This window comes from Tinamus guttatus, unplaced genomic scaffold (genome assembly GCF_059628265.1).
Source record: "Tinamus guttatus ecotype Peru unplaced genomic scaffold, ASM5962826v1 Tinamus_guttatus_pri_ptg000208l, whole genome shotgun sequence".
NCBI classification, from domain to species: Eukaryota; Metazoa; Chordata; class Aves; order Tinamiformes; family Tinamidae; genus Tinamus; species Tinamus guttatus.
In genome coordinates this window covers 2758523-2784517 of record NW_028288742.1, presented here as the reverse complement: position 1 = coordinate 2784517, position 25995 = coordinate 2758523, and the positions used below count along the sequence as shown (strand labels likewise).

The 25995-nt window shown below is 35.4% G+C and overlaps 1 protein-coding gene across 1 annotated transcript in view; it reads left to right on the top strand.

The window, feature by feature from the left end:
• Positions 1-25941, top strand: part of AHCTF1 (AT-hook containing transcription factor 1) — a 46630-nt gene extending 20689 nt beyond the window's left edge. The window contains exons 9-36 of the mRNA XM_088524167.1: positions 196-328; positions 422-603; positions 1087-1148; positions 1894-2022; positions 4214-4304; positions 4407-4496; positions 4649-4789; positions 5448-5552; positions 6222-6315; positions 6742-6865; positions 6988-7044; positions 8109-8255; positions 8972-9159; positions 9376-9520; positions 9621-9752; positions 11182-11329; positions 11416-11566; positions 12152-12259; positions 12924-13113; positions 14121-14318; positions 15593-16016; positions 16768-16870; positions 17750-17856; positions 18775-18956; positions 20654-22475; positions 23212-23345; positions 23797-23903; positions 24550-25941. Of these exons, the coding sequence (XP_088380293.1) occupies positions 196-328; positions 422-603; positions 1087-1148; positions 1894-2022; positions 4214-4304; positions 4407-4496; positions 4649-4789; positions 5448-5552; positions 6222-6315; positions 6742-6865; positions 6988-7044; positions 8109-8255; positions 8972-9159; positions 9376-9520; positions 9621-9752; positions 11182-11329; positions 11416-11566; positions 12152-12259; positions 12924-13113; positions 14121-14318; positions 15593-16016; positions 16768-16870; positions 17750-17856; positions 18775-18956; positions 20654-22475; positions 23212-23345; positions 23797-23903; positions 24550-24742 (5687 nt within the window). The 3' untranslated portion in view covers positions 24743-25941. The remainder of the gene's footprint in view (positions 1-195; positions 329-421; positions 604-1086; positions 1149-1893; positions 2023-4213; positions 4305-4406; positions 4497-4648; positions 4790-5447; positions 5553-6221; positions 6316-6741; positions 6866-6987; positions 7045-8108; positions 8256-8971; positions 9160-9375; positions 9521-9620; positions 9753-11181; positions 11330-11415; positions 11567-12151; positions 12260-12923; positions 13114-14120; positions 14319-15592; positions 16017-16767; positions 16871-17749; positions 17857-18774; positions 18957-20653; positions 22476-23211; positions 23346-23796; positions 23904-24549) is intronic.
• Positions 25942-25995: the final 54 nt, after the last annotated feature.

Below are 25995 nucleotides of genomic sequence, written 5' to 3'. Positions count from 1 at the left end.
TTATCAGAAAAGGTGCCAGTATGACTGTAACCTGTATTAGAGAATTATCTATTGTGCTGAATTGCTTATTTTTAGTAATAGTGAGTGATATAATAAATTGAGCTAAAATAGAAGCAGAAGAAATAAAAATAAAAAATAAAGGAAGAGAAATTCTGTATTTTCTACAAATAAGAAGCCATGTCTTGTCTCTTACAGTAATATCACCTGACACCAGTGTGTCAGTCTTCAGCTGGCAAGTGAATACATATGGCCAGGGAAAACCATCTACTTATCTGGGCATCTTTGACATTAATCGCTGGTATCATGCTCAGATGCCGGATTCACTAAGGTAGTTACTTAGTTTTACTAAGTTGTTTTCAGTATCCTTACTAATAGCTCATTTGAATGTTAATCTTTAATTTTTACCTGTGTTTTCTTAAAGGCCAGGAGAATTCCTTCATAATTGTCCCTATTTTGCATTATGGTCACTGGATAATGTAGTGAGCATGACTTCCCCAAACCGCATCTTGGATGTTCTGGTACATGAGCGGAGCTTAAATCGTGGAGTTCCTCCGTCTTACCCACCACCTGAGCAGTTTTTCAATCCAAGCACCTATAATTTTGGTAGGTATTTCGCTGTGTTTTGTAGGGGAAAGGTTAAGAATTACGGTCAAATGTTACTGATTGTTTTATTCATTATGTACCCTTCCCATCCCCCCCCAGCCCCCCCCCCCCCCAAAAAAAAAAGAAAAACAGAGAGAAATAGTTATCAAGTGCATCTGTGAATGTGTGGCACTGCCACGGTATTTGATAGTGTACTGAGTGTTGAGTTCCACAGCCCTGTGAGGTTGTGATTGTTACAAAACTAAATGACTTGGAGTTGAAGCTCTTCCACCTCAGTAGCAACAGAAATCGGGTTTCTTCATGGACATAGTGATTATTTTTGTAAAAAGTTGTGAATGACAAGCTGAAGTTAAGTGGTTACTCATTTATCTTTTCAGGTGCCTTGTCATTTTTAATTTTTAAAATGGTGATAATGCAGCCGTAAGAATATAAAAAAAAAAAAATCACCTGAAAGAATTCTATTATTTTTTTATTTCCCTGTAGATGGTACTTTTTTGCTGAACTCTGGAGTTGTTCACATGACGTGCACTGGCTTTCAAAAAGAGGTGACCTTTTATGTATTTTAAGAATGTCAAGCAATTTACTTTTTCTTGGATTTACATTGCACTGCTTTCACCATAAGAGATAGTTTTATGCCCACATAATTGCCATTTGTCCTGCTAGTTTTATAGAAATCATTAGGTCTTACATCCACTTCTGGAACTGTAAAACTGGGGATGACGTGCTGGAGCAGCATCACCTGTTGAATGGCTAGAAAGAAATACAGTGTTATTCTAGGGTGCAGAAGAAAAATGTTGTAGAGGTTAGGGAGAAAAACAGTTATTTCTTAACCATCATTGAAAAGAGCCTATGTGGTTCTGAGTCAGGATTTTCATCCCTAATTAAAGAGGAGGATAGAGAAGGGACAGAATATTTTTTTTAACTGTGAAGATGAAATGACTGGGGTTTTGTTTGTTTTTTTTTCCTCTACCAGTGTGACCAAATTATAACAAATTTTAACAAGTAATTTTTGGGAGGAAATAATGAACTTTCAGTTGACAATGTTTGGAAAAAAAAATATATATATATAAATATATATATTATAGGATTATAGATTTTACTTTTTTAATGAGCTATAGGTGTTCATTTGGTTGCCATCTTCAAGACTAGGTAGCCATTCTTACTGGGATGATTCAGATTGTTTTTCTTCTGAAGCATATTACTGATGCAGCCTTTCTGACTGTTTACATGAACATTTATATTACTAATTTTTGCACAACTGAGTAATAAAGCTGTTTTTGATTGTTTCAGACTTTGAATTTTTTAAAGAAATCTGGTCCTTCAATAAATGAAACCATTTGCGATAGCTACAAAAGATGTCTTGTAGCTGGCCTGCTCTCTCCAAGGCTACTAGATGTCCAACCATCTAGTTTGAGTCAGGTGAGTGTGTATCAAGAATCAAGGGGGAAATGTATCCATAATAAGTTAGCTGACAGGCTGTGAAAGCCACAGGATATGACAGTCTGGTTTTGACATTGCTTGCCTGTTGTGTGTAAGCATGGTTGTTGAACTGTTGACTTAAGTCACAGAAATAATACTATATTCTTAGATTGAAACTACCGAGTTCAGTGGGTGCTGTCTTTAAACACAGTCCTTAGAGATCTCTTTATTAATTGTGGACTGCTCATAAGCCCTGTGAAGTGAGCAGTTAGTGCTGGCCAGATGGATTTTTCCGTCAGGACATCTTTGCATCCCCATGAGTGAATGTGAGCAGTAGGTTGGCTTGAGCAGTTGACAGTAGGGAGGTCTGGCTCACATGAGAACGGCTGCCATCGTCAACTCGCTGCACGTGTGGACAGTCACGCTGTCTGGGGGGCCGGAGCAGTTGCTGGGGAGGTGAGAGCAGCCCCCCTGCCTCACCCTGCTCTCTCGGATTCTTCATGGCATTTGGGAAAGCACTGGGGCAAAGAGCACTTTTGTGCTGGGTGGCAGCTGAAAGGAATTTCTTGGGAAATAGACCTGGCCAATGGACTGCTTATTTTGCAGACCTGATGTTGACTTTCACATACAAATTAAATGTTTTGGGTAGTCATCTCCAGTTTGGAAATAACTTGAGAATTGAAGGAATGCCTGAATAACCTTTGCCAAAGTGCAAATTGTGCTGTCCAGAGTCTTGCTACTGATCTGAGTGGGCTTTTGTTTGTTGTGGAATGTTAGTAACAAAAAAAATCAGAATTATCATGGTTGAAAAGCTTGGTTTGGAGTTTTCTTTGCCACCATTAAGTATTATGTGGTGTGTTTCCTCTTCTGAAACAGTGCTGAGAAAAAGATGGAAAATCATCTGTGTATTCTAATTTATGGAGGTTGCTTTGACTGGAAGGATTTTACCAGGATGGAAACATAGTTTTGAATGTGTTTTGTTTGTTTGTTATTTTGGGGGGGGAGGGGAGGAGACAAAGAATCAAATTGAATACAAATAAACTGCTGCTTAGTATTTCATGGCTCTGCATAGCAGTTAACTCCCCAAATTATGAGTACAAAAATATAATTTCTCTATACTTGCTCTGTGGTAAAATTTGTGTGCAGTTTAAGGTAAAAAGTATATAGGACAGCAGGGCTTCTTTTATAGAATGACTTTCAGCTTCAAACAAAGATGGGAAATTTAGTAGTCACCGTGATGGCACCGAAGGTAAATGTACTAAAAACGCAATAGATGTGTGTTTGGTAGAAAATTCTGATGTACTTCAAGCTTTCAGGGTTTTTGCTCTGTGTTTGAAACGTGCTATATTTGTTCTTTTTGATTTCTCCTTTAAAGGATTTTTGGGAGGACTGGAAGACAATTTTTAAACCTGAATTGTCAGGAAATGTGAGGAGGGACATAAAATGAGAATGCTAGTAAATAGCAGTAACTGAAGAAGCCAAATGTCAATGTACTCTACTTCACTCTTTAATTTCTCAATAGCTATGGTCACATAATTGTGTCATTCCTGTTTTGTCCTGTAGATGTATGGTGTAGAAATGTTACTTCGGTGCTTACTGACTTAAGGCTAATCACAGTATAAGTAACTTCTCAATGTCTTAAAATGCAGAAATGATTAAGTAGCAAATTCTATTATAATGCAGTATTTGAACACTCTAAAATGTCAAACTATTAAGATTTAATTTACAACTTCACTTTCCTGTCACTTCAGAAGATTAGAACTTAATGTTTTGGAGCTGGAAATAATTCACTGTCGTAGTGATTATCCTTTGCTTCACTGTTTCTGGTGTGACCATTGCAGGCTTGCATTTGTTCTGTTCTCTTCATGCAGTCCTGGGGGAGATACTGTATGCCACAGCATGCATCAAGGCTATTACTGAAAGTAGTTAATTGGAGATCAGTAAATAAAGACTATGATAAAGAGGCATGCAGAAAAAGACTGGAATTAGCCGTCAGTAGTTGGAAATGCCAGAGGAAATTCATGTGTTCTTAATAGCAGCAGTACTGTTCAATCTGTGTCTAGGATTAAGAAAAGTGGTGTGACGTTAGATGTGTACTAATTGACTTTCTGAATATGTCTACACACAGGAACAGATACTTGCTGCCGATCCTGAAAGTATGTTAACTTCTTATTTTGTTTGCTATGTTTAGGAGGAACAGCTAGAAGCAATATTGTCAGCTGCTGTCCAGACAAGTTCCTTAGAACTTCTGACTGGATGCATTAAACATTGGACATCTGAAGGTAATACTTAGAAGGAAATACTTAAAAATATATTCTGGGTCTTGAAATTTTTTTCTACTATTTCTATTTTCTTATTATTTCTATTATTTTTCTATTATTTAGAGCAACCAAGTTCTGCTGCTAATTTGCGCTTTGTTCTTGAGTGGACGTGGAATAAAGTAATCTATACAAAAGATGAATTTGACCAAATATGTGAGTATTAAAATGTAGTCATTTTAGAAGCGTACTACTTTCTGAATCAAGCACATTCAGTAATATGAAGGTATATTATATTGCACACAGTTTTTTAAATGAACTTTGAACTTGTCATGTATGCTAATGACAGAACCTTTATCTCTGGAAAGGTGTCCCGCTGTTTGATGGCACTTGCAACTTCATTGACCCACAAACTATCCAGTCTCTTCAGCACTGCCAGTTGCTCCTGAGCAACCTTAGCACAGTCTTGAACTGCTTTTTAACAGAAGCGCAAGAACTTACTGAAAAAGGTTTGTAATAAAATTACTAAATATTTGGTATATCCTATTATTAAATTAGATTTCTGATTTGAAATTGTTTGGGTTGTAATCATGGAAACATGAGTTCATGTTATGATGAAAGCAAAGCAGCAAAAATGCTGCTTGGAGGATATTTTTAGTTAGAAGGGCTTAAGTCTGAGTGAAGAAAAGTTTCAGCTGCCTATTAGTACGCACTGAGTTCAGGGAAATTATTTGCCATGGAATTCATGCAGGTGCTTGCATGGGGAGTTAGATTCGGCAAGAAGTCATATAAATAGCTGAATCGAAATTAAAACAACCGCATAAGGTAATACCAAAAATTGTCCTGAGTTTATAGTAGTACGCAAATATTGTATACAGACTCTTAGAACTTATAAACAAAGCATAAAAAAGTAACTTGTAAAATAAGTTATTTGAGTTTATGTAGTTTTTTTTTATATTATTAGTTGTTCTTGGCCTATTTTTAAAAAGTGATTCCTTGCTATTTAAGAATCTTTGTTACATTTAAGAAGTCTTATTCATTAGTACCATTAATAGTTTGCGCTTTTTTTAATTGGTGGTAGTGAAAATCAGATGGGTTTTACGATGTTATTTTGTTTTCTACGTGTGATGAAGGACATATGCCTTAAAAAATTGCATGTGTTTTCAGGTTTTACAGATCTGAAGAACAAGCAAGTTGTGACAAGCCTCATCTCTTTGTATGCCCAAGTGGTCATCTGGTTCTGCCGGTCTAATCTCCTTCCAGAGGGTTTAGGTAAGCTTAAACTGTGCTCTGTAGCAGGGAGACTACCCAGCAAGTGATTCCTGGGGACATGTTCTTAGCCCTGTTTTTGTAAAAGTGTCCTCAGCAACGAGTAGTACTATTTGAGCGATAGTGTGTGCTGAACTTCAGTTGGTGAAATTAGGTTTTAATGACTTGCTTTGTTTGTTTGTTTGCTAATGCATAATACAGGGTGATGCAAGCTGTTTCCTTCCTGAATCATCTTTAGTAGTAGTTTTTAAGACTTTGACTTTAAAGAGTTGCTTGCATCCATAACTTGAAATACTTTTTTTTTTGTTTTGTTTTTAAGAAATTAAACATAAAACAGCATATACTGGATGCTTGTTCTTACAATAAAAATGCTGTTTACACGTTGGAAGTACTTTATTCAGATGCATTATATATTTCCATATCAGCCTTAGTAAAGGCCTTACAAATGCTCACTTCACATATCCAAAAAAAAAAAAAGCCTTTGAAGCAATTTTCTTTGCCAGAGTAACAGTAAACTTCAAATTGAGTATCAAGACTTGCTTCTATTTTAGCAAAGATAATAATAGGAGGCTGGAGCTTTGTTTGTACAAGTGGAAAAAAAAAAAGGCATAACTTTCTGTCTCTTAAAAGTTAAAATCTAATTACTGTTTTAACTTGCTTTCTTGCATGCAGATGATGATATGCAGTTGTCTAGACCCTTCTACAATTATCCTCTGATCCAAAGCTACTACACTGGTCACCGGCAGAAACTTGAGCGTTTATCAAGGTAAGGTTTGTCCGACGACTCTAGAGAGCTTCCCTGCAAACCCAGCAGCAGCAGCAAATGGTTTTACATGAGCAGTTATTTGCTGTGCTTGGCGTACTTACCAGCAGTATTCTTTAATTCAGCTGTGAACATCTTCTGATGGATACAGAGTTTACTGTGTTAGGATATTTATTTACGTCTGTGCTTAGTAGCAGTGCCTTGTGTGTTTGTGCTATTTAACCGCTTAACGGGAAATAAGGTGAGAAAATAGCATTGTTGTGTTTGTAGCATCCTTAATTCATTGATTAACCTTTGTAACTTGTTATTACTGAAAAGATCATCTTCGACTCATTAGGCCTTTTTTGTTGTTGTTTTTACTGGAGGGAATCTGTTACAGTCAGAGGTTGAAGTTAATATTTTCCTCCATCCTTGCTACTTTTGTTTCAGAGGGAAATGGAATTCTGACTGCTTGATGATTGATGGAATGGTTTCCCAGTTAGGAGATCAAGTTGAGAAGCTGTGGCAGAGAGACGAAGGAGGAACTGGGAAATACCCACCTGCTAGTTTACATGCAAGTGTTTCAGGGTTTTGTTGTTGGTTGTATGTTTTTTTGTTTGTTTTTGTTTTCTTTAAGAGAAATAGTGATTTATTAAAGATGGCTACTTCTAAAGCTTATTCTCTTTTTTGTTATAGGCACTGCTGGATCTTTATTTATTAGAAAATATTGAAGAAAGCTACAAACATGCGATTGTATCCTTTCCTGTTACCCTTACTACACTTTCAGAATAGGCACCTTCAGTATATGAACAGATGTTTAAGTTTTAATAATGTGCTTTTTTAATCTGTGCTTCAAATACAAGGCAGATGAATACATTCAGTTTAGAATTAATCAGTAAATGGAACTATTGCCTTATTTCTTCATACAGAGGGTTTTTCATGATTTTCATTCTTGTTGCAAAGCTTTTTTTGATGCTAAGAAAAGGCTTTTTAAGATTAAAGATAAAACTTTATCAAAATTAAATTTATTCTTAAGCACCCATATCAGTAGCAAATGGGCTGCATTTTAGGATGATGAACTAAAATGTGCTGCTTCAGAGGAGAAAGAATTCTAGCAGTGGTTTATCAGGACACGACTTTGCTGGAATCTTGCACTTGCTTTTGTTCTGCTAAAAGTGCAAACACACAGAATAATAAACATATAGAAATGTCATGAGGCAGAAAACAGTTTTTTGAATTGCTGGGTATTTACGCAAGATGATTGCTTCTGTTCTAATATTGTTATTTAACCAAGCAGGGAGATGAGTCGAGAGAGTGAGCGCTTGAAAAACTGCTGTACCTCACAGTTGTCATACTGGAATGTCCCTAAAAATGAATGTCAGAATGAGAAAATGTACACTAAAAAAAAAAAAATCAGTTAACTTGTAGTCTAGAAGTAGCATAATTCACATTGTTTTACAGTCTCTTTAAATGGAAAAAAATCAAAACATGGAATTTAATTACTGTAATAATTAAGATGTGAGCTTTCAAGTGCCTAGCATGTCCAAGCCCTGAGCTTATAATTGAGTTATTTGTAAAAGTAAGGTTTTACAAACATCTTGCATAAATCTAAAAGTAATCGTTCCGATTTTTTTTTTTTAGAATGCATTTTAGTGATTAAGAACTGTCTATCTCTGGATTATAATAGGCTAAAATTTTTATGTTCCTATTTTCTGCTTCCTAACACTTTCATATTATTTTAATTGCCATCTTCCATAAATGTAATGTGAAAAACTTTAGTCATAATGTATTAGCCTTAACCAGATATTTGATATCAGACAATTTATTTGCTGCTAGATATAATGCATTCCTTTCCAAATAAAACAGAAACTTCAATTGACTCCTTCCCAACTGCCTTTGCTATCCCTTGGGGTCTTGTTAAGCTTATTCAAGGTTTTTGGCTTCTAGACCATAATGATTTTGAGGTAAGTATGTCACTGTTTTGTTATATGTACATTATGGTACAAAGCTATAATCTAGAAAAATTCTAAAAATTGGTGCTTAACTAATACTAACTGCTAACAAAATCAGAATTTTTTTTTGTAGTTATAACATCTTCAGTAGCACTTAGGCAGCAGCAGTGAATTACAATTTCAAATTTCCTTTTAATTGGTTTAACATGAAATTGATTAAAATGAAGAGGAAACCAACTTTCTGAGTGGTTTATAATTTGAATTTTCGAAGTCATCTGTTCAGGTCACAGCTGAGCATTTTCTCAAAAATAATTTTCTATAAAGTATATTTTAATGAAGCAATGAACATAGCAAGATGTGAGGGGAAAAACTGCAAAGGTGATTTTTTAGTTTAATTCATGTTCTTTCTAGTGCTTAATGTTGTTCTTTGCCTATTATGATAATATAATTGGTTTGTCTGGGAGAAAAACTTAATATATTTATAAAAATGATGTTTGGAGGCAGATTTACTTAACCTAGGAATGTATGAATTTATTGAGACACTTATTTTGATTTATATGAGTCTGGTTTTATACAAATATTTCAAATTTATATTTACTTTCTGTTGGTACTAGTTATATAAGCTTCGCTAACATTCATAATCACCCTTCCTTGGGAAGCTCTGTTGTTGTTGTTGTTGCAGGAGTGTGCCTGTATATCATAATAAACTTAATTTCTAACTTCTACAGAATTCGCTGGCCCTTCTCTTCCATCCCGCCACAATCAAAACTGTGTCATGGCAACATATGAGAATTGTTCAGTCTCTCATGTGCCAGGGAGAGCACAGGCGAGCCCTCAGATACATACAGATAATGAAGCCATCGATGTCAAGTAGCAGTGAAGTGCAGCTTTTCCTCACTGTGCTGTTATCCAACAGGTAACGAGATCGTGTGTGTATATATATATATATATATATACATATATATATATATATAGTATCTGGGTTAGCATCTGAATATGGTGAAAAGTGGAGAACAAATATTAGAAAGTAAATCACGATCACCTCAATACCCTGCACACTTTTTATGCAGTACATTTGATCATCTTCTCGGATCTGTTAATATTCCTCTGCATCTCAAAAAATTACTTGCAGGTGCATGGTGGAGGCTTGGAATCTGTTGCGACAGCATACTACTAAGCTAAACATAGAAGAGCTGTTAAAACACGTCTATGAAATTTGTCAGGAGATGGGACTAATGGAAGATTTATTAAAGCTACCCTTCACAAGCACTGAGCAAGTATGTGTGAGCAAGAAAAGTCTGAATTGTGTCTTTGAAAAGAGGCAGAACTGTAAGAATTTTTTGAAATGTGATTTTTTTTATTTATTTATTTTTACAGGAGTGTTTGGAGAAATTTTTACAGACTAATGCTGGTGTTCAGAATCATGAATTTCTTTTAGTCCACCATCTGCAGCGTGCCAACTACATCCCAGCGCTGCAGTTGAATCAGTCGATAAAGGTTAATCTTATGGTAAGCCTAGCATTTCTGTCACAACTGCAAGCTTCTGTTAGATGTTACTAACTATTAATTGATAGTAATCAATGAAAAAGATCCTTTCAGCTTCTTGTATTCATCAGGGTTCTTTTACTATTATTTGAAATGTTACAGATAAATTTGTACATGGTTAGTTACAGCTGAATCTGAAAGTTGAACAAAGACTTTCATTTATCCAAGCTGCTCTGTGAATTTATGAACTGTTTCAGACCATTTCTCATTCTACTTAAAACAGCATATTTAAATAGATATATCCTTTCTATTTTTAGCTATAAATTCTAATTGTTATAAATCCTGCATTACGGATGTGTCAGTTTTGTCAAACTACACCCAATCTAGAGCAGCTCGTGTCCCAGAAAAAAACAATATCTGGTTTTAAGTGGTTCAAATAAGTCAAAAATACAAAAACCTGGTTAAGCTTAAATAGGGTGTATATGCAGCATCAAGAGATTTTTAACCCTTGAAGAGCTCCAATTTCAGAAAATTGTGAGTGAATTCTGCATGAATGAAAGAGTACTAATTCATTATAATGTGTTTGAGGTATGACGATATGAGCAAGTCAGTGTGAGGTAACCAGTGTGAGCCTATGACCAAATTGATTTGTCACTCCTTTTGTTTGGAATGAAGAGTATGTTTTAAGTAGGGGCTTGTCTTGCTCAACTTCTCTAGCTGAGCGCAGTCTGGATGCCAGTCCACAGGTAAAACTTGTGTGGTGGTGTTCTTTTTTAACTCAAGTATAGCATGAGATCCGCAGTTCCACGTCTTTCATTTTAGCACTTGAATGCCAAAAACATCCCAGTCTTATCCTATTTTTGTATCCCCAAATATATGGTGTGTTACATGAATTCTGTTAGAAGTCTGTGATGCATTTGCTGTTTTCTGGAACCATATTTTTTCAAGGAGTAAAACTTTATAAGGTGATCCTGAATATTGCTTTGTATTTAAAGACTTTTATTCAGGTGGATGATGTATTTATCAGTATAGGTAGTTTATTCTTAACTATTTTGATAGTCATTTAATCCAAAGTAATTTGCTGCTGCCTTGTATTCTAAAGTTACCTAAAGCTCTGGTATTTCAGTAAAACAATGGAAACATTTCTTTTTTTCCATAAGCTATTTAGAGATGGGAATTGCAGGTGATAACAAGTATATCAGAATAAGTTTCTGCAGAGTGTTAGAATTGTTATAAGGCTGTAATTTTTGTTATCATGCTAGTCTATCCTCTGCTAAATAATATTAGGCAAAATTAGTGTTTACTGCAAGGTAGAATTTGCTGTTCTTATGTGCAGTTGGTCTGTTTTGTATTTAGAGGAAATCAAATTATTCACAAATTAGAATAGCACAAAGTGTTCTGTTCAATGGATTTTTTTTAGTTGACCTTTTGCTTCACTCTTTCCATTTATCAGAATGATCGTGATCCTCGCTTGAGAGAGAGATCAGTTACCAGAAATTCTATATTAGAGCAGTATGGCAAGATACTTCCTAGAGTTCAAAGGAAGCTGGCTATAGAGAGGGCCAAGCCTTACCATTTGCCCTCATCAATCTTAAGAGAAGGTAAGTTTTAGGGAAAGAGTATAACGGAAAACTAACCTTCACTTTGATTACAAAGTCTGATATTTTTCCACCTCTTTATTTTATAGTTTCACGACCAAAGCCATTATCAACAGTGGCAAAACAAGCTAGTGCAGGAAATGTGCATACGAGGGCAACTTTCATCAGTGATGTCCTGTCAAAAATTGGAGAAGTATGGGTAGGGAATGAGCAGAAAAACAATTTCTCGCAATATGATAGGTAAGAAGGCTTTAACAAAGGTTTGTCTTTTTAGCTCTGTCTCAACACAGGGCAAAATAAAAAGCAAAACATTTGAGTTGTGTTAGTGTTTGACAAAAAAGTTGGACTTGAAAAAAGCTTGTTTGCTTTGGTTTTTTGTCTGTGTGTCTGTAAAATGTAAAAACAAAATGATCTTCAAAGAGAGCTTCCACTAAAACGATCTCAACATTCGTTTATTATATATTTACACTAAAGCAGTGTAAATATAGAGTTATTTTTACATTAAGGTAAATGTCTTTAAAGAATTTAAAATAGCTAAATGAAAATACAGAGATACTAAAAGCATGACTGCCATCAGTCTGCTGGTATAGAGATTTTAATAGGCTTGATTGTGTGTTCAGATATTAATCTCTTTTTTTCCTGCCTAGTTTCTGCTTTGTTTCAGCCTTTTTACTTATAAATAGGCAGAATTGTAAGCTGCAGAAAAAAAGGTTAACTGTCAGATGCTTTCTATAGGTCAGAATTATGAATCAGTTATCATGAAATAATCTTGAATTTTAGACTGCAGGAGAAAAAAAAAATGTTGTATTTTCTTTCTAATTCTAGCCCTAGAATTACAGAACCATCAGTCGTAGCACCCCCTCTCCCTGATGCAGAGTTGCCTGATGCATTTGTTGGGACACCAGTTACAAAATTTTCACAAAAATGTTCCAGGTATAGTAGGTCTACAGATCAAGTATCTTAAATAGGTGTGAAAATAAAAACAATTATGTAGTACTTATTCTATTTTTTAAGTATTTTCAGTTTTATAGCAGTTTTGTCTTAACTGAGTTGCTAATTAACAGTACTAACTTTCATATTACTGAAGAATTATTCAACTAGTACTAAACTGAAGAATACTACATGTAAAGTATGTTCCTAAATAAAAATCTTCTTATGCTTATGCTTTTCATGCTTTAAATGTTTTGCTTTCATTTAGTTTTGTATTTGGTAACGGAGAAAACTGGGAGTACAACTAAGGGGAGAAGTTGAAGCAGGTTCTAGTATTGTAATGTACAGGGGAAAAATAAACCTTCTAACACAGGAATAGCATCTTTTCTCTAACTTAACATTGTATTACTCTTGCCTCATAGGCCCTGATTTAGAAAATCACATAGGAAATGTAAAGAAATTATAAAACAGAAGAAAATGCCTCCTGTTCATGCATCACCCCTGCAGTGAGGTCATATTAATCTGTCTTCACCTATATTTTCTTCATTCAGTATTTTTGCTATGTATTAGCTGTTTTGAACCCAGCTTTTTTTTTTTGATTTTTTGTTGTTGTTTTTTTGTTTGTTTTTTAAATTGTTGTTGATTTTTAAATCATGTATTTTGATAGATTGCTGGAGTTGGTGGTTCGTCCTGTTCCTTCATATTCTCCAGCACAGGATAACAACTGGCAGTCACCGTGCAGAGCTTCTACTTCATACATGACGTCCAGCCCACTGCAGTCACGTGGCTGCAGCTCGCAAAAGCGAGTTTCAAGAGCATCAGAGTTAAATCTCCTAGAGACTCCTCTTGTGGTTAAGGTTTGTATTTAAACAAAAAAATAAATTTTCTGACTAAATCAAAAACACAGTGTTTATTGTTATACAGGTTTCAGATTATTACACATTTTCAATATGCTGTGGTTTGTTTGTGTATAATTCTTTTGGAAGTAGTATATTGAAAATGGTCTTGAAGAGGAACATTTAAATTGAACTTCTAATTTAATTGCAGTACACATATTGTTCAGTAGCTTCCTGGCATAGACTTGTTAATAGAAATGGAATAAAGTATGTTAAAATAGGGCTTTTCGGCATACTCAGACATTTAAAGAAGTAATTTGTAAATTAATCATTAGGTATTTAATAGCTCAAATACAGTTTGACTCAGATGCCTAGAGTCAAGAATGTATGTGTGTTTTTCCTGTTGTTTTTTTTGTTTTTTCTTTAGTGAAATAATGCCTGTGTTAATAAGCTATCTTCATTATCTGTCTTTTAATGCCTTTCATATATATAAAACATTTTTTTGAGCTGAAATAAGAGGATCTGGACACTTTTGGATGAAGATAGGTTGGTATTTTTACAGCACAAAATATCACTTAATTTAGTACAATAAAGATGCCACTTGATTTATGGAAAATTAAACTCTCACTGTTGCTTTTTTGATTGCCGTTCATGCAGCAGTGTTTTTAATTGATGTGTGCATGTATACCTTTTAGAAAAGCAATGCAGAAATTACTGGGATGGGAGATTACATGACATGATACTGTTTTCTTGAGGAAATGAGTTTTTAAAATAACTTGTTTATGTTTGCATTAAAAATGTTAGCAAATAAAGCAGAATGAACAGGTTATATCATTAGGATTTTGGCATTGTTTGAAAAAGAGCGCAGTGTAGAGTCTAAGTTTTGTCCTCTTTGATAATATGAATCCAATTTGCAGTTGAAACTAAGACTTTTGACAAGTGAAGTCTTCAGTTTTAAAGGTTTAATTGCTTCTAAATCAGTTGTGTTCTTTTTTTTTTTTTTTTTTTTTTTTTTTTTCCCTCCTTAGAGAGCTAAAATTTTGGCGACATCTACTTCTGCTTTTCCTGGGTTTACTCCTCAGTCCATTCTGAGATCCAGCCTTCGTACCACACCTCTAGCAACCCCATCTGCATCTCCAGGTCGATCAGTTACTCCTCCTCTACGAGCAAAGGAACTTAGAATTACATTCATGGAAGAGAGCTCAAATACAAAATGGACTCCTGGGGTAAGCTGGGGTGCAACCAAGTGATGTTTACAGCAGAAGGCTTTTTGCACTGTTTGGTTTAAATGTTACTAAAAACTGAAAAAAAATCTGTGTTAAAACTCCCTGTTTTGAGGATTGGAATGGCAAATTGGAAAATTAGCTACTTTGACTTTGGTCAGAAATGGTTATGGTAGATCTGCAAACATGTGGTGTTATAGGAGCCTGTATGTAATAAATATGGGTGACCTTGACAGTACTGTTGTTCAAGTGTTTTTAGGAGCTTTGACTGTTCTCAATAGCTAGTTCAGTTTCATGCCATATCTCATCACATGGTAGTCTGCTAGGAAAGGTAAGAATGTAGATTGAGCCAGTTTCTTTCAAATAACATTTTTCTTAGCCTTGTGAGTTGCGTGTGTTTGAAAGCAACAGAAGTCATGATCTTCGTTTATTTTCAGTCTCCCTGCTTGTGAGGCTGTGGCTACTTTATTGTAAAACTAGACGCCTACTGTTAAGTTGTATTGTTTGTTCCCCAACCTTAAACCTCCCAGTTCTGATTCCTGCCTTGCACAAGGGATTTTTCCCCCTGAAAGTTGACTTCTCCTCTCACATTTTCCTTTTCTTTCTTCTTCCCTTCTTTTTGAGAAGAATGGGGCTGCAGAAATAATGAGGGCACATACTAATATCTGCATATATGAGCTTTTCCTATACGTCCCAACAAATTGTCTTTATATTCTGTCTTTTATAACCTTTTAAAAGACCGACTAAGAACTACTGACTTATAATGGTCGGTTCCTTCTGCTATATAAATTCCTTACTTACCGTGGGGTCTCTTCAGATTTAATTTATTTCTTTCATGCTACAGCATAGAGCAAGTTGAAATATTTTAATAGTGCACACAAGTTAAAAGAGGAAGCAAGAGGAAACAAAAGATTTGGGAAGTGCTTTTATACACTTTTATGCAAAGTTCCCTCTTTTTGGAAACATAGTAGTGAAAGTGCCTGAAGGCGAGGCTGTAAATAATCACTAATGAGACTAAGTTCAGTTTATTTCTCCCAGGTTGTGGAAATTCGCTAAGCATTCAAAACTGTAATTAACTGTTATGCTCAGCTGAAAAAAAAGTTAGTGCCATTATGAAAAGTCAGGTAGCTTGCTTAAGATGAAACTTCTTTAAAAAACAAACAAACAAACAAAAAAACCACCCTACATATTATAGCATGTTTTCATTTGCTTTTTTCTTGCCTTAGTAAAATTGGCACACGTTATTGATTTTCAGTTTTTGTTTTTTTTTAATAAAGGTAGCAGAAGATAAAAAGCAATCCAGAGCTTCATCTGAGCATCATCATGTGGTGGAGGATGCTTGGTCTAAAGGCAGAGATAAAACAAGTCTGTTCACTCTCAGCAATCCTGAGGATGATCATGCTGAAGTGGAAGAGTCTTCAGAAAGTATAGCTGGAAATGGTTTGCAAAAGATGGAAGTCAGCAAAGAAAATAGTAGCCTTTCTGTCAGGTCAGACCAAACTACCTTGGAGTATCACGATGCAAAATCACCTGGTGATTTTGAAGATGATGTCATCTTTATAGCTTCTAAACCAGCTAATTCCTCCACTGAAGAAGATGACGATTTTCAAGAATCAGAGAAGGAAGAAGATAATGAAGTGGCTGAAGACAAACCTTTCCAGCTGGAGCAATCTGATTCATCAGACCTAAGGAAACAAGCTGGTGTGTTTCATCATGTGATAACCTAAGCTTTAAAATTATTTTTTCAGATGTCTTCTAAAGGTGCCTTTGAGTGCCACAGTTATGAACACTGATGAGTGTTCATAAGTGCGTTAGGCACTTTTGATTGAAAACAACATTTTATTTTGAATCCTTTTTCAGGTATCTTGGTCTTTATGAATGTGTGATGATTTTGATTAGTGTTTCTTGTGGGCATTTGCACTTCTTACTGCTCAGTTAAATAATTGCCTTTTGGAAAATGAATTTGTATGTCATCTGCTGGCTCCAGCTGTGTTCTGTTATTCTGCTGGTTTCGCATTTTATGCAGCCTCTTCCCAAATCTGTTTTGCTTGGAGTTAGAGCTGAATTACTATTTGGGCCAGTTGAGCTGTCTAGCTCATAGTCCTATGAGCACCTCAGCTGGAGAAATAAGAATACTTACTACCGAATTTCAAGACCAGAAGCATATACTCCTAAGTTTTATATATTTGGTCAGTAACATACTGAATTTTAGGTTGTAAACAAAATAACAGTGGTGGTCTTGTTTTCTTGCCTAGAAATATGTTGCAGACTGTTCTTGTTTTGCTGGATTCAGACTTCTTGTGCATTTGAAGTCTTAGCACCATTATTTCATTACATCACATCAGTGTGCTATTTACATCAGTATCTAGATGAAATGGCAAAGAGGTTCATTAAAAGTCATAAATTGATCATAACTAAACAGGGAAGTCACTCACCTGTCCTGTTTTTCTAGTATTTTTGGAAGAATCAGATACCAAATCTCCTGCCCTTCCAGAGGATGGTAAATTAATGCCTAAAGCTGCTGAGGCTACTACCTGTTGGACAGCAAGTGAAAGGTAAGTTTATAAAATACTCCTGTTTTTGACTTTGCACGAGTATGTAACTGTTGGCTTTCTTGTGTTTAAGAAGTATGTTTTTTCACCTGGCATTGGTTGTTTCCTTTATATTACATTAATGGTTTTCCTCTTTCATCCTGTCTGTAAACATAATTCATTTTGCATAAATGTATTTTGAGTAGACCAGCTGTCATATCTGTCATATTTTTCTCAAATAGCTGCAGACCTCAAAGTACAGCGATGAAGACTTCACTCACTAGGCCATGTAAATTTGTTACAGATTGAGTCTTACTAAGCCAAACAGTGAATTTCGGACCCACTTCTGTCTGAAAATGATGTAGCTAAATTTGTAATTGAGATTCCTGCGACCCAAAAGGTTTTATATGGGGATATGAATTCTTTCTGGCAGTATTCTGTACATTTAACTCCTATTCTTTTGTGAGGACACTTAAGCATTTATTTGTAGAAGGGTCATTTATCTATTTTCTCACCAGATAATTTAAAATCTACAAATGCATAGTGATGAAGAGGAAATATGAGTAATGAAATAACCCTTAATTGTCAATGGTAATTTGTACTGATAGGAACTTTCGTTCTTTGTTCTAAATTTCCCTTATGGTATTTGCATTCTTTCTACAGAACAAAAAGTATATAATACAGCTCTGTAATTAAGAAACCAGTGTTACAAAGCTGGGGAGAATGTGAGGTACTTAAATCATTGAATAAAATGAGCCCCAAGTTGAGTGTAGTTATGTTGGAAATTCCAGTTTTTCTTTATCAATTGCTTAGAGACTTAAGATTCAACAGTGAGAGAATATTTTTGTCAACCTATATGGAGTTTGTTATGATGCTTTAAATTGAATTTTTCCATTTATAAAGTGAAACGAACCACCAGGAGTCCAGAGCATCCTCCTCTATCGAAGAAAAAGGCATACCAATTGCAGCAAATCCACAGGTCGCTGAATCCCTGGAGGAAGACAGTGAATGTATGTACCATATGTCGGAGGTGTTGCCTGACTTTAAGGTAGCAGAACTCCTAAGATTAAATGGATAGTTTGCCATATTGCTGAACAAGTGTGTATCATATTGAGTAGAACTAATGTATGGCTGCTAACTTTCAGCAAATTTTAGGGCAAATATGTTCCTTAAGAAAGTCTTGTTAGTGAATGTTCCTCTTCGTGATTCAAGGTACAGAGAAAAAGTTTTAAAGTTGTTAAAAGGGGAGAGGTCAGTGTTTTTCTTACCTTGTATACCACTCCCAACGTGTGTGCTATAGGACTGCTGCTTGAATGTATCACTTTAAATGATGATGCATCTTCAGTGTTTAGGGTCTGAAAAAAAGCTAATCATCGGTGTGCCTTTTCAGCTACCTTTTGTGGTAGGTAGGTCTTCTTGTCTATGAACTTCACACTGATTTTTCATTTCCGTTGTTGTTGTTGCTGTTGTGGGACGTGTACCAGAGAGATGTTTAACTTCTAGTTTTGGGAGAAAGCCTAATATATGTTGGTAGGATTGAGAACTGTACTGTCTTTATTTGTCTACAGCAACAGTAGTGCGCAGCATATTTCACAATTTCAGTAATACAGTAGGCCCGAGTTGTTTGCTAGAAAAGAAACTGAAATATTTAACACCGATCCACAGAAATAAATCTTTAAATATTTTAGAATAGACTAGGTAGCTTGGTTTTCTCCTTTCTCATAATATGCATTTCTGACCTTTATCTGGCATGCTGAGAAGTTCTTAGAAGGTTGTGAGCTCAGGCTGTGACAACCTGTTTATCCTTGAGCGATACTCAGATATAGCCACAGTCCTGTAATTTTAAGGAGCATACCTACAAAGTATTTGTTACTTAACTGGTGTAAACAATACAAAGTTGATATTAAAATGACATAAATCTTTTTCAGCTGTGATAAGTATCCTTGACAGTGAGGATGTGGTCAGTACTCATTCAGAAAAACACCTTGAAGGAAAGAATGTGGATTTATCTGAAGAATGTAACCTACAAGCAGAAGTTGAAGAGAATGTTTCCTTCCCACAAGAAGAAATACCTGCTTCTAATAACCTTCTTAAAACCGAGGAAATCAATGTAAGTAAATTTTTCTTCCATTTTCTATAGCACTTAACAGAGTTAGCAGTCATACCAAAACATCTGAATTTCTTTATTTAGTTAACTACACAACAGTGGACACATTTGTCTTCTGTGTGTCTCTTGTATGTACCACACAGAAGAGAACTTGTTAAAACCTAGGTCTTTGAGAACTGAAATAGTACAAAAAACACCTTTGGTTTAAATAACTGTGCATTCATTTGGCTTAGTAAAACTTAAACATGTATTTCTTATTTGAGCATTTTTTTTTATGCTAAAGACACCAAGAAAGAAAGGTTGAGAAGTGCAGTGTTTGGATACGGAACACCATTTGCTGTGGGAAGCTTAACTCATTTTAATGACTTAGGTGCTTGTGTCCTTTTTTATTTATTCCTTTTTTGCATAAATAAGAATTTCCAGTAATGAACTCATTCTCAAGATACTCCAACTATTCTTGCAAACAGTCGTCTTGTAATAACTCATGTTTTAACATGCTGACTTATGTTGCATATGTGTTTTAAAAAGTGATTCACTAGGACTGAAAAGTGGAATTCTGCAGAGTTGTGGAAAGGCTACATTCTAGATTTTTCTTATTGGCTTAGCCTCTATTTATAGACCTGGCGCTGATGAGCTACTCCGATTCAGTGTGGATGCCCTTGGGTGCAATGCAGAGTAGACTGTCAAAATTCCTTGTAGAATTATACTTACAGGAATTAGTAATAGCTAGGGAGAGTGAAACTACAAACTGAAACTACAAGCTTAACATGAATAGATTGATATTTATTTATTTTAAATAACTGAAAATGCTTCTCATTAACATAATTCAAATTAAAGAACAAACAGGCAGTCACTCCTTTAGCTATTCTCGGCTTTAAAATTTGGGAGAACACCATAGAGGTCATTATAGTCTTGGGAATGCACAAGTCATGAGAGTAAATTTTTGATAGTTAGAAAGGGAGCAGTGCATGAAACAGGCTCCAATCTTCTGAAGTCATTCATGGGTCATAAAGGTTTTTGTTACAACTGTATCTTATTGACATATATGTAATTGTCTCTTTGGCATGTCTTCCCCCTTAGAATTTAGGGCAAACTACCTAATGGTTTGTAGATGTGTAAGCATGAAAGGGAAGTTTAGATAGAGTACTTATTAAGTTTTGAAGTGTGATATGTTTCTACAATACGATGCTGTAGCAACTTTTAACAAGATATACAGGAGCCAAAATATAAGCACATCCTGTGGAGACTACTGTTAGATGGCTCCTTTCTTCTGTAGTTGACTAGCACTGAATCTTAAAGGTTTGAGCAAAGATTTTAATGCTTTGACTGAATTGTCTTGACCTATTTGAGTCAAGAGCTTAGTCTTGAAATAAGTAAGAGATAGTACTTTTTTTTCAAAATAATTTGAGCAAAATAACTTGGAAAATTTCATATGGATTTAGGAGTGAAGAATAATCACCCAATACAGGAAACTATAAAATATTATCACAAACAGAGCATTGCATGCACTGAATATTCTGTTCTCAGCTCCTTAAATGCAGGAGTTGTATCTATAGGAGGGATTACATTGTGAATTTTTAATTTTATATTCATTGGTGATCTAAAAGGAAAAGCAGTGTTTCACTGTCTTCAGTTCCATTTATCTGAGTATGACATTTGTTGTGATTAATGATAAATTAACTGACACTTTTTAATTTCAGGTTATTGAAGACAGTGGAGTTAAGGCACAAATTTCAGAAGAAACATCTGAAATATCTCCATGCAGCGAACCACATTCGGCAGGCAGTCTTAAGCTTCAGTATAACTATGCTGCTATAGAACAACAGTTTGCTTGTGATTTGCCTGATAATAAAGATGATGAATGTGATGCAGCTGAGGGAGATGGAGAAATGTTTATAGCTCAGAGTAATTTTACACTAGTATTGGAAGGAGAAGAAGGTGAAGAGGAGAAGGGAGACCCTATAGTAGCAGACATTTCTAAACCAGCCAGTACAACAGCAGAGGAAAAACCAATGAACAGTTTGGGAAATACCGAAAACCACGAACATGTTACGAACTCAGTGTCGACTGTAACTAGTGATCAGGAATCTCAAAATATTGCAGAGTCGCTTCCGTATGTGCCCGAACCCATCAAGGTAGCTATTGCCGAGAATTTATTGGATGTAATCAAAGACACAAGAAGCAAAGAGTTTACATCTGAAGTTGTAGAACAGTCTATTCATGAAAGCATAGGTAAAAAGATGACTAGATTCCAGAAGTCAAAAGCAGAAGATGAGTCCAACATGCACCAAGTAGAGTATGTGGTCACTCCGAGAACCCGTGCAAGGGGGCAACTGAGTAGAAGAATGATGATTCCATCAACAGACGATCAGCACCTGCTAAGAGCAGATGAGCCAGTTCTGTTGGGACTGTCCCCTCGGAGAAGTACTAGGCGAACTAAAGAAACTTCTGAGGCTCCTAATGTTCAAACAGAAGAAAAGGTTCAAGATGAGCAAACACCTGTGGTCCATGTTACTCCTAGAAGAGGTAGGAAGCCTAAACAGAATAATGCAGAGAAAGCAGAAAGCAGCTGTTCTGATGGGCAAGCACTGTCCATTAGCACACAGTCCATATCTGTTACTCCAAGAAGAGGATTAAGGAGAGGAAAGGAAGCTGTATCTGAGCTTTTGGAAGAGACCAATGAGGAAATTTCTCTTGCTGAAAATAGCTTTCTTGCTTCTACTCCTAAAAGGACTAGAGGAAGAAAAGCTGCAGTAGATCAAGAAGCGGTCCAGATTGGCACTGATCATAAGGCAAAAATGGCAGTCAGTCCTAGTAGAAGTGGAAGAAAACCAAAAAGCATTAGTTTACAACTTACTGAAAATACTGTCACCGATCAAGAGATGCAGCCTAGTGAGCAACTCCTCTTACCTGTGCCAAGGAAAAGAGGCAGAAGAAGAAAGAGTTCATTGGAAGTCTCAGAAAATTCTGAGCTTGATCTGTCTAAATCATCACTTCCTCAAACAGAGCTGAAACTTCCCGTCACTCCCCGAAGAAGTGCTCGGAGAGGAGCTCACAATCTCTCAGCAGATGCAGAATCTGCCTCTACTCAGGAAGACACACATTCAGATGAGAAAGTACAGATCGTTCATACTCCCCGAAGATCAACAAGAGCTACCCTTGCTAGGTCAGAAAAAGCAGATAGTCTTGAGGGAACCCCTGCACGGTCAGGTGAGGAACCAACTACACCCAAGACTGCAGTAAAGACAGGGCGTCGGGGTAGAAAGAGTCGCCTGCCGTTGATAGTGGAGGAGAGCACGGTGGAAGAAACCTTCTCCCAGGGACCTGCTGGCAGTCCCTTGCTGCTTGCAGATATAAGTAAATCAGGACATGATGAAACATCAAGAACTTTAACAGATCGTAGCACTCGTATTACAAGAACCAGATCCCGCAAAACTGACACACATCAGAAACCCTCTGTAGAGGAAAGCGAGTCCTTCTTTTTCTCTCCTCCTGTTACAAAGGTGTCAAAGAAATTAAAAGGTAGGTGCAGTATTTTCTTACGTAGAATAGGAGGTGTTGTAGTCTTGTCAACTAAACAAGACATGAATATGCATTTTGTACTGTAAAGAATGTAACTGCAAAAATGAAAATCTGAAATGAAATTCCTTTTTTTTTTCTAAAGTCTTCTTGACTGGTAGGCTTGTTATGGTAGGAAAAAAAGCAAAGAGGATGAAAAGTTTTGTGTAAAGTGAAATTTAATCTGAATTTTATCATGACCTTAGTAGTCATCAAATTCCAAAATATTAGAGAGAGATTGCTTAATATAGGATTGCCCTCCTTTTTGCCCTAGTAGAAAATTAAAGGAGACATGCTACCAGATTTTGTTCTGATTTTATCTTAAAATGAGCTGCATCTTTTGCTGGCTTATGTTTGGCTTGTAAAGTTAATACACATAGGACTTTTTATATTGGATAATGTCATTAAAAATTTCAAAAGATGTAAACGCAGTTGATGCCTCTTGACCTTATAAATACCTTTATTAAGTACATACAGGTAGGTTCACTGCACTCCTTTATTCTTATATCACAATTTGTTATAAAATGATGGATTCCAAGAGGCTGTTCCTAGGGAACTGTACATGCCTTTATGTTGAGTGTTTAGGAACCTGATCTGACCCTTTATTTTAGGAAATGTAGGAAGTTGAATATTAACTGTAACGTAGCTTCATTGTTCTTTATAATGTGCATGCACATTAACTACACATTGTCATTTTTAGATGAAGAAGCAGATGATCCCGTACAGCTAAAGGATTTAGACCCAGACTTGTCTTCTCAATTTGTCTTTTCACCTCCTCTTTTGAGGTCAAGAAGAAAACATGTATCTAGTATTTCACGAATTGTGAAAGAACCAGTAAGTAAAAACTCCAGTTTTCTCAAATTCCTGACTTCTGTTCTGAATCTTTTTCAAGTCATGGTTTTTAATACTTCACAGTTTTCCTTGAAAGTTTTTCTAAAAATAGAAGTATGAATTTAATCAGTTAAACAAGTATGTTCCTTCATGAAAACTAGCTACTAAAGCCAGTTATATATGTAAGCTAAGAATCAATAAATGTTGCCTTTAGCAAAGGACCCAGTGACTTTCTTTAAACTTGTACAGTGCATTATTTTTTGATTTCAGAGTTTGATATTTTGGAAATAATGTTATAATTTGAGATGAAACATTTATTTTTGCAGAGAGGAATTGTAATGCTTTTGGAAATAAGAACTTTATCATGATTTCTTCATAAAAGAAATATTTATTTGTGTTCTGTGGAAGTGTGAGAATTTGTGGATGTGAGAGACATTTTTGTTCCTTAACGTAGGAGCTTCCAGCTAACGAGGAAGAGGATACCAAATCCATAGAGCCTGTGGGAAAGCAAAAGTTGAAGAGAGGCAGAACTGCAAAAGCGAAACTGAAGAAAACAAGCAAGTACGAAATTCTTTAACACTTATTTGCATCTCTTTGCTGTGGCCATGGTTCAGCTGGTAGCAGCCTAACTTCCTCTTCCCCATCTGGCCATGGATGGTTCTGGCATCACTTCTTACAAGCCAGTCTAATCTGTCCATCTGCTAGAAACTTTTTGCACCTGAAGAGTTAGCTTTCTAACAGAAACATAAGAGGAGGGAGGGAACAGGAAAGGTTACTCACCTTTTCAATGCTGGTGTCCTCTTAGATTGATTTATTCCATCTTATGAAACCCCACTCTTACAATCTTTAGCTTCTCATTTATGGAAGGAGCCCGGTAAGGATTGAATAAAGAAAAGTTCTTGTTCCTGGGCATGATTTTTGGTTTGTTTTAGAAAACTACTTAGTGAAGATGCTTGCTGCTTAAAAGCTTGGGGTACTGAATTTGTAAACTGCAAATTGTTGAGAATAAGCACTAAGAATAAATGAGATGATAACTTATGAAAACAAATGTAGGCTTATTTGTGTTGCTTTTCTGCTTTGATTCAATACACAAGAAGGCCCATAAATAACATTCTAGGGCATTGCTTTTTTTAATACCACTTATTTTTGCTGATAAATACATATTTTGGGTAATGAAAGCAACTTGATACTTTCTGCTTTCTTACAGAACAACAGGAAAAGAAGGCTCTTGGTCACCTCCACCAGTGGAGATTAATTTCATTTCTCCTTTTGGAACTCCAGTGGATGGAACACAAAGCAAACAGAAAGAAACCACAGATGCAGCAGAAAAGACTCTACGAAAGAACAAAAAAAGACTGTCTAATTTTCCAAAGCCAGTTGTGCGCCGGAAGATGCTATAACTGTTTTTTTTTAAGTTTGTAATGTACACCACTGTTTGTAAAGTCATCAAAATTGTGTGGATTAGTTTAAAAAAAAAGAAAAAAATCATCTAATTTGGAAGAGATAATTTATATAAATTATTGTAAAATTTCATAAACAAATGGTCTTCAATAAGTAACTCCATATGGAGTGTGATTTCCTCAGTCAATGCAGTTTTCTATTTTATATTAAGACTTCATACATTTATATAATATGTAAATACAGCTTATTTTAGGAATGTTAAATAAAAATGTATACTTCACAATATGCTTACTGTCTGATAGCTTTTTGAGGGAATAATGGGTTGAATTACCTGTATCATTCAAATTTTAATGTTGGTTTGCAAGAGTTGCTGACCCTCGAGTGAGGCCAAAAGCTTTTTAAAAGTTTGCTTAGAAATACTGTAATAAGTAAACATTTAAACTTGTTAGTATTTAAATTTTATAGATGATGTTTGACTTTCTGGCACAAATAATTGGGCTCACAATACAAACTGGTAATTCCTTATATTCATGGTTAAGTTGTACTGTATTGAAGTCAGAATGTAAACAATTGTATTTTAAGCTGTGCAATATTTTTTTGTATTTGTCTTAAACTTTGGGAAAGCTGCTCTTGAGTTTATAAAACTAGATCACACCTCAGATGTTTCACTTTTTTAATTTATCAGCAAAATCCTAGCTATATAGAGGGTTGGATGCTTACAATAGCATATCATATTTAAAGGGATATTGCCCACATAATTTTGGCTCAAGTTTCAAACTATTTTCATATATTTAGATTAATACAGATGTTTCTCTAATTGAAATAATGAATTCTTGTCTGTAAACATATTTTGCAATATTTGATGGCTGCATATCTCAGTGCCGAAAACCTGATGATAAAGCTAACTCAGTCTGCAAAAAGGTACAAAAAATGTACAGAGATCTTAGTTACAAACCATATTTTTTAATAATTATCTCATTATTAATCTTGGGTTATGGAGTAAATATCCCTATAAAGTTTCAATTTGTAAAAATAAATGAAAGAGGCTATTCTTTTAAAAGCAAACATGGAAGTACTATTTTGATGTGCAGTCTTTTACACTTAATGGAGTATTTTATGTATGTTAATTTATATATGGATGCAACTTTGAAGACTACAGAATGGCGGAACCTGACATTAAACTTTTCAATTAGTAAAAGCTGATACAGTTACTTTAAGAAATAATTTATGGGGTAACTAATACCTTGCACAT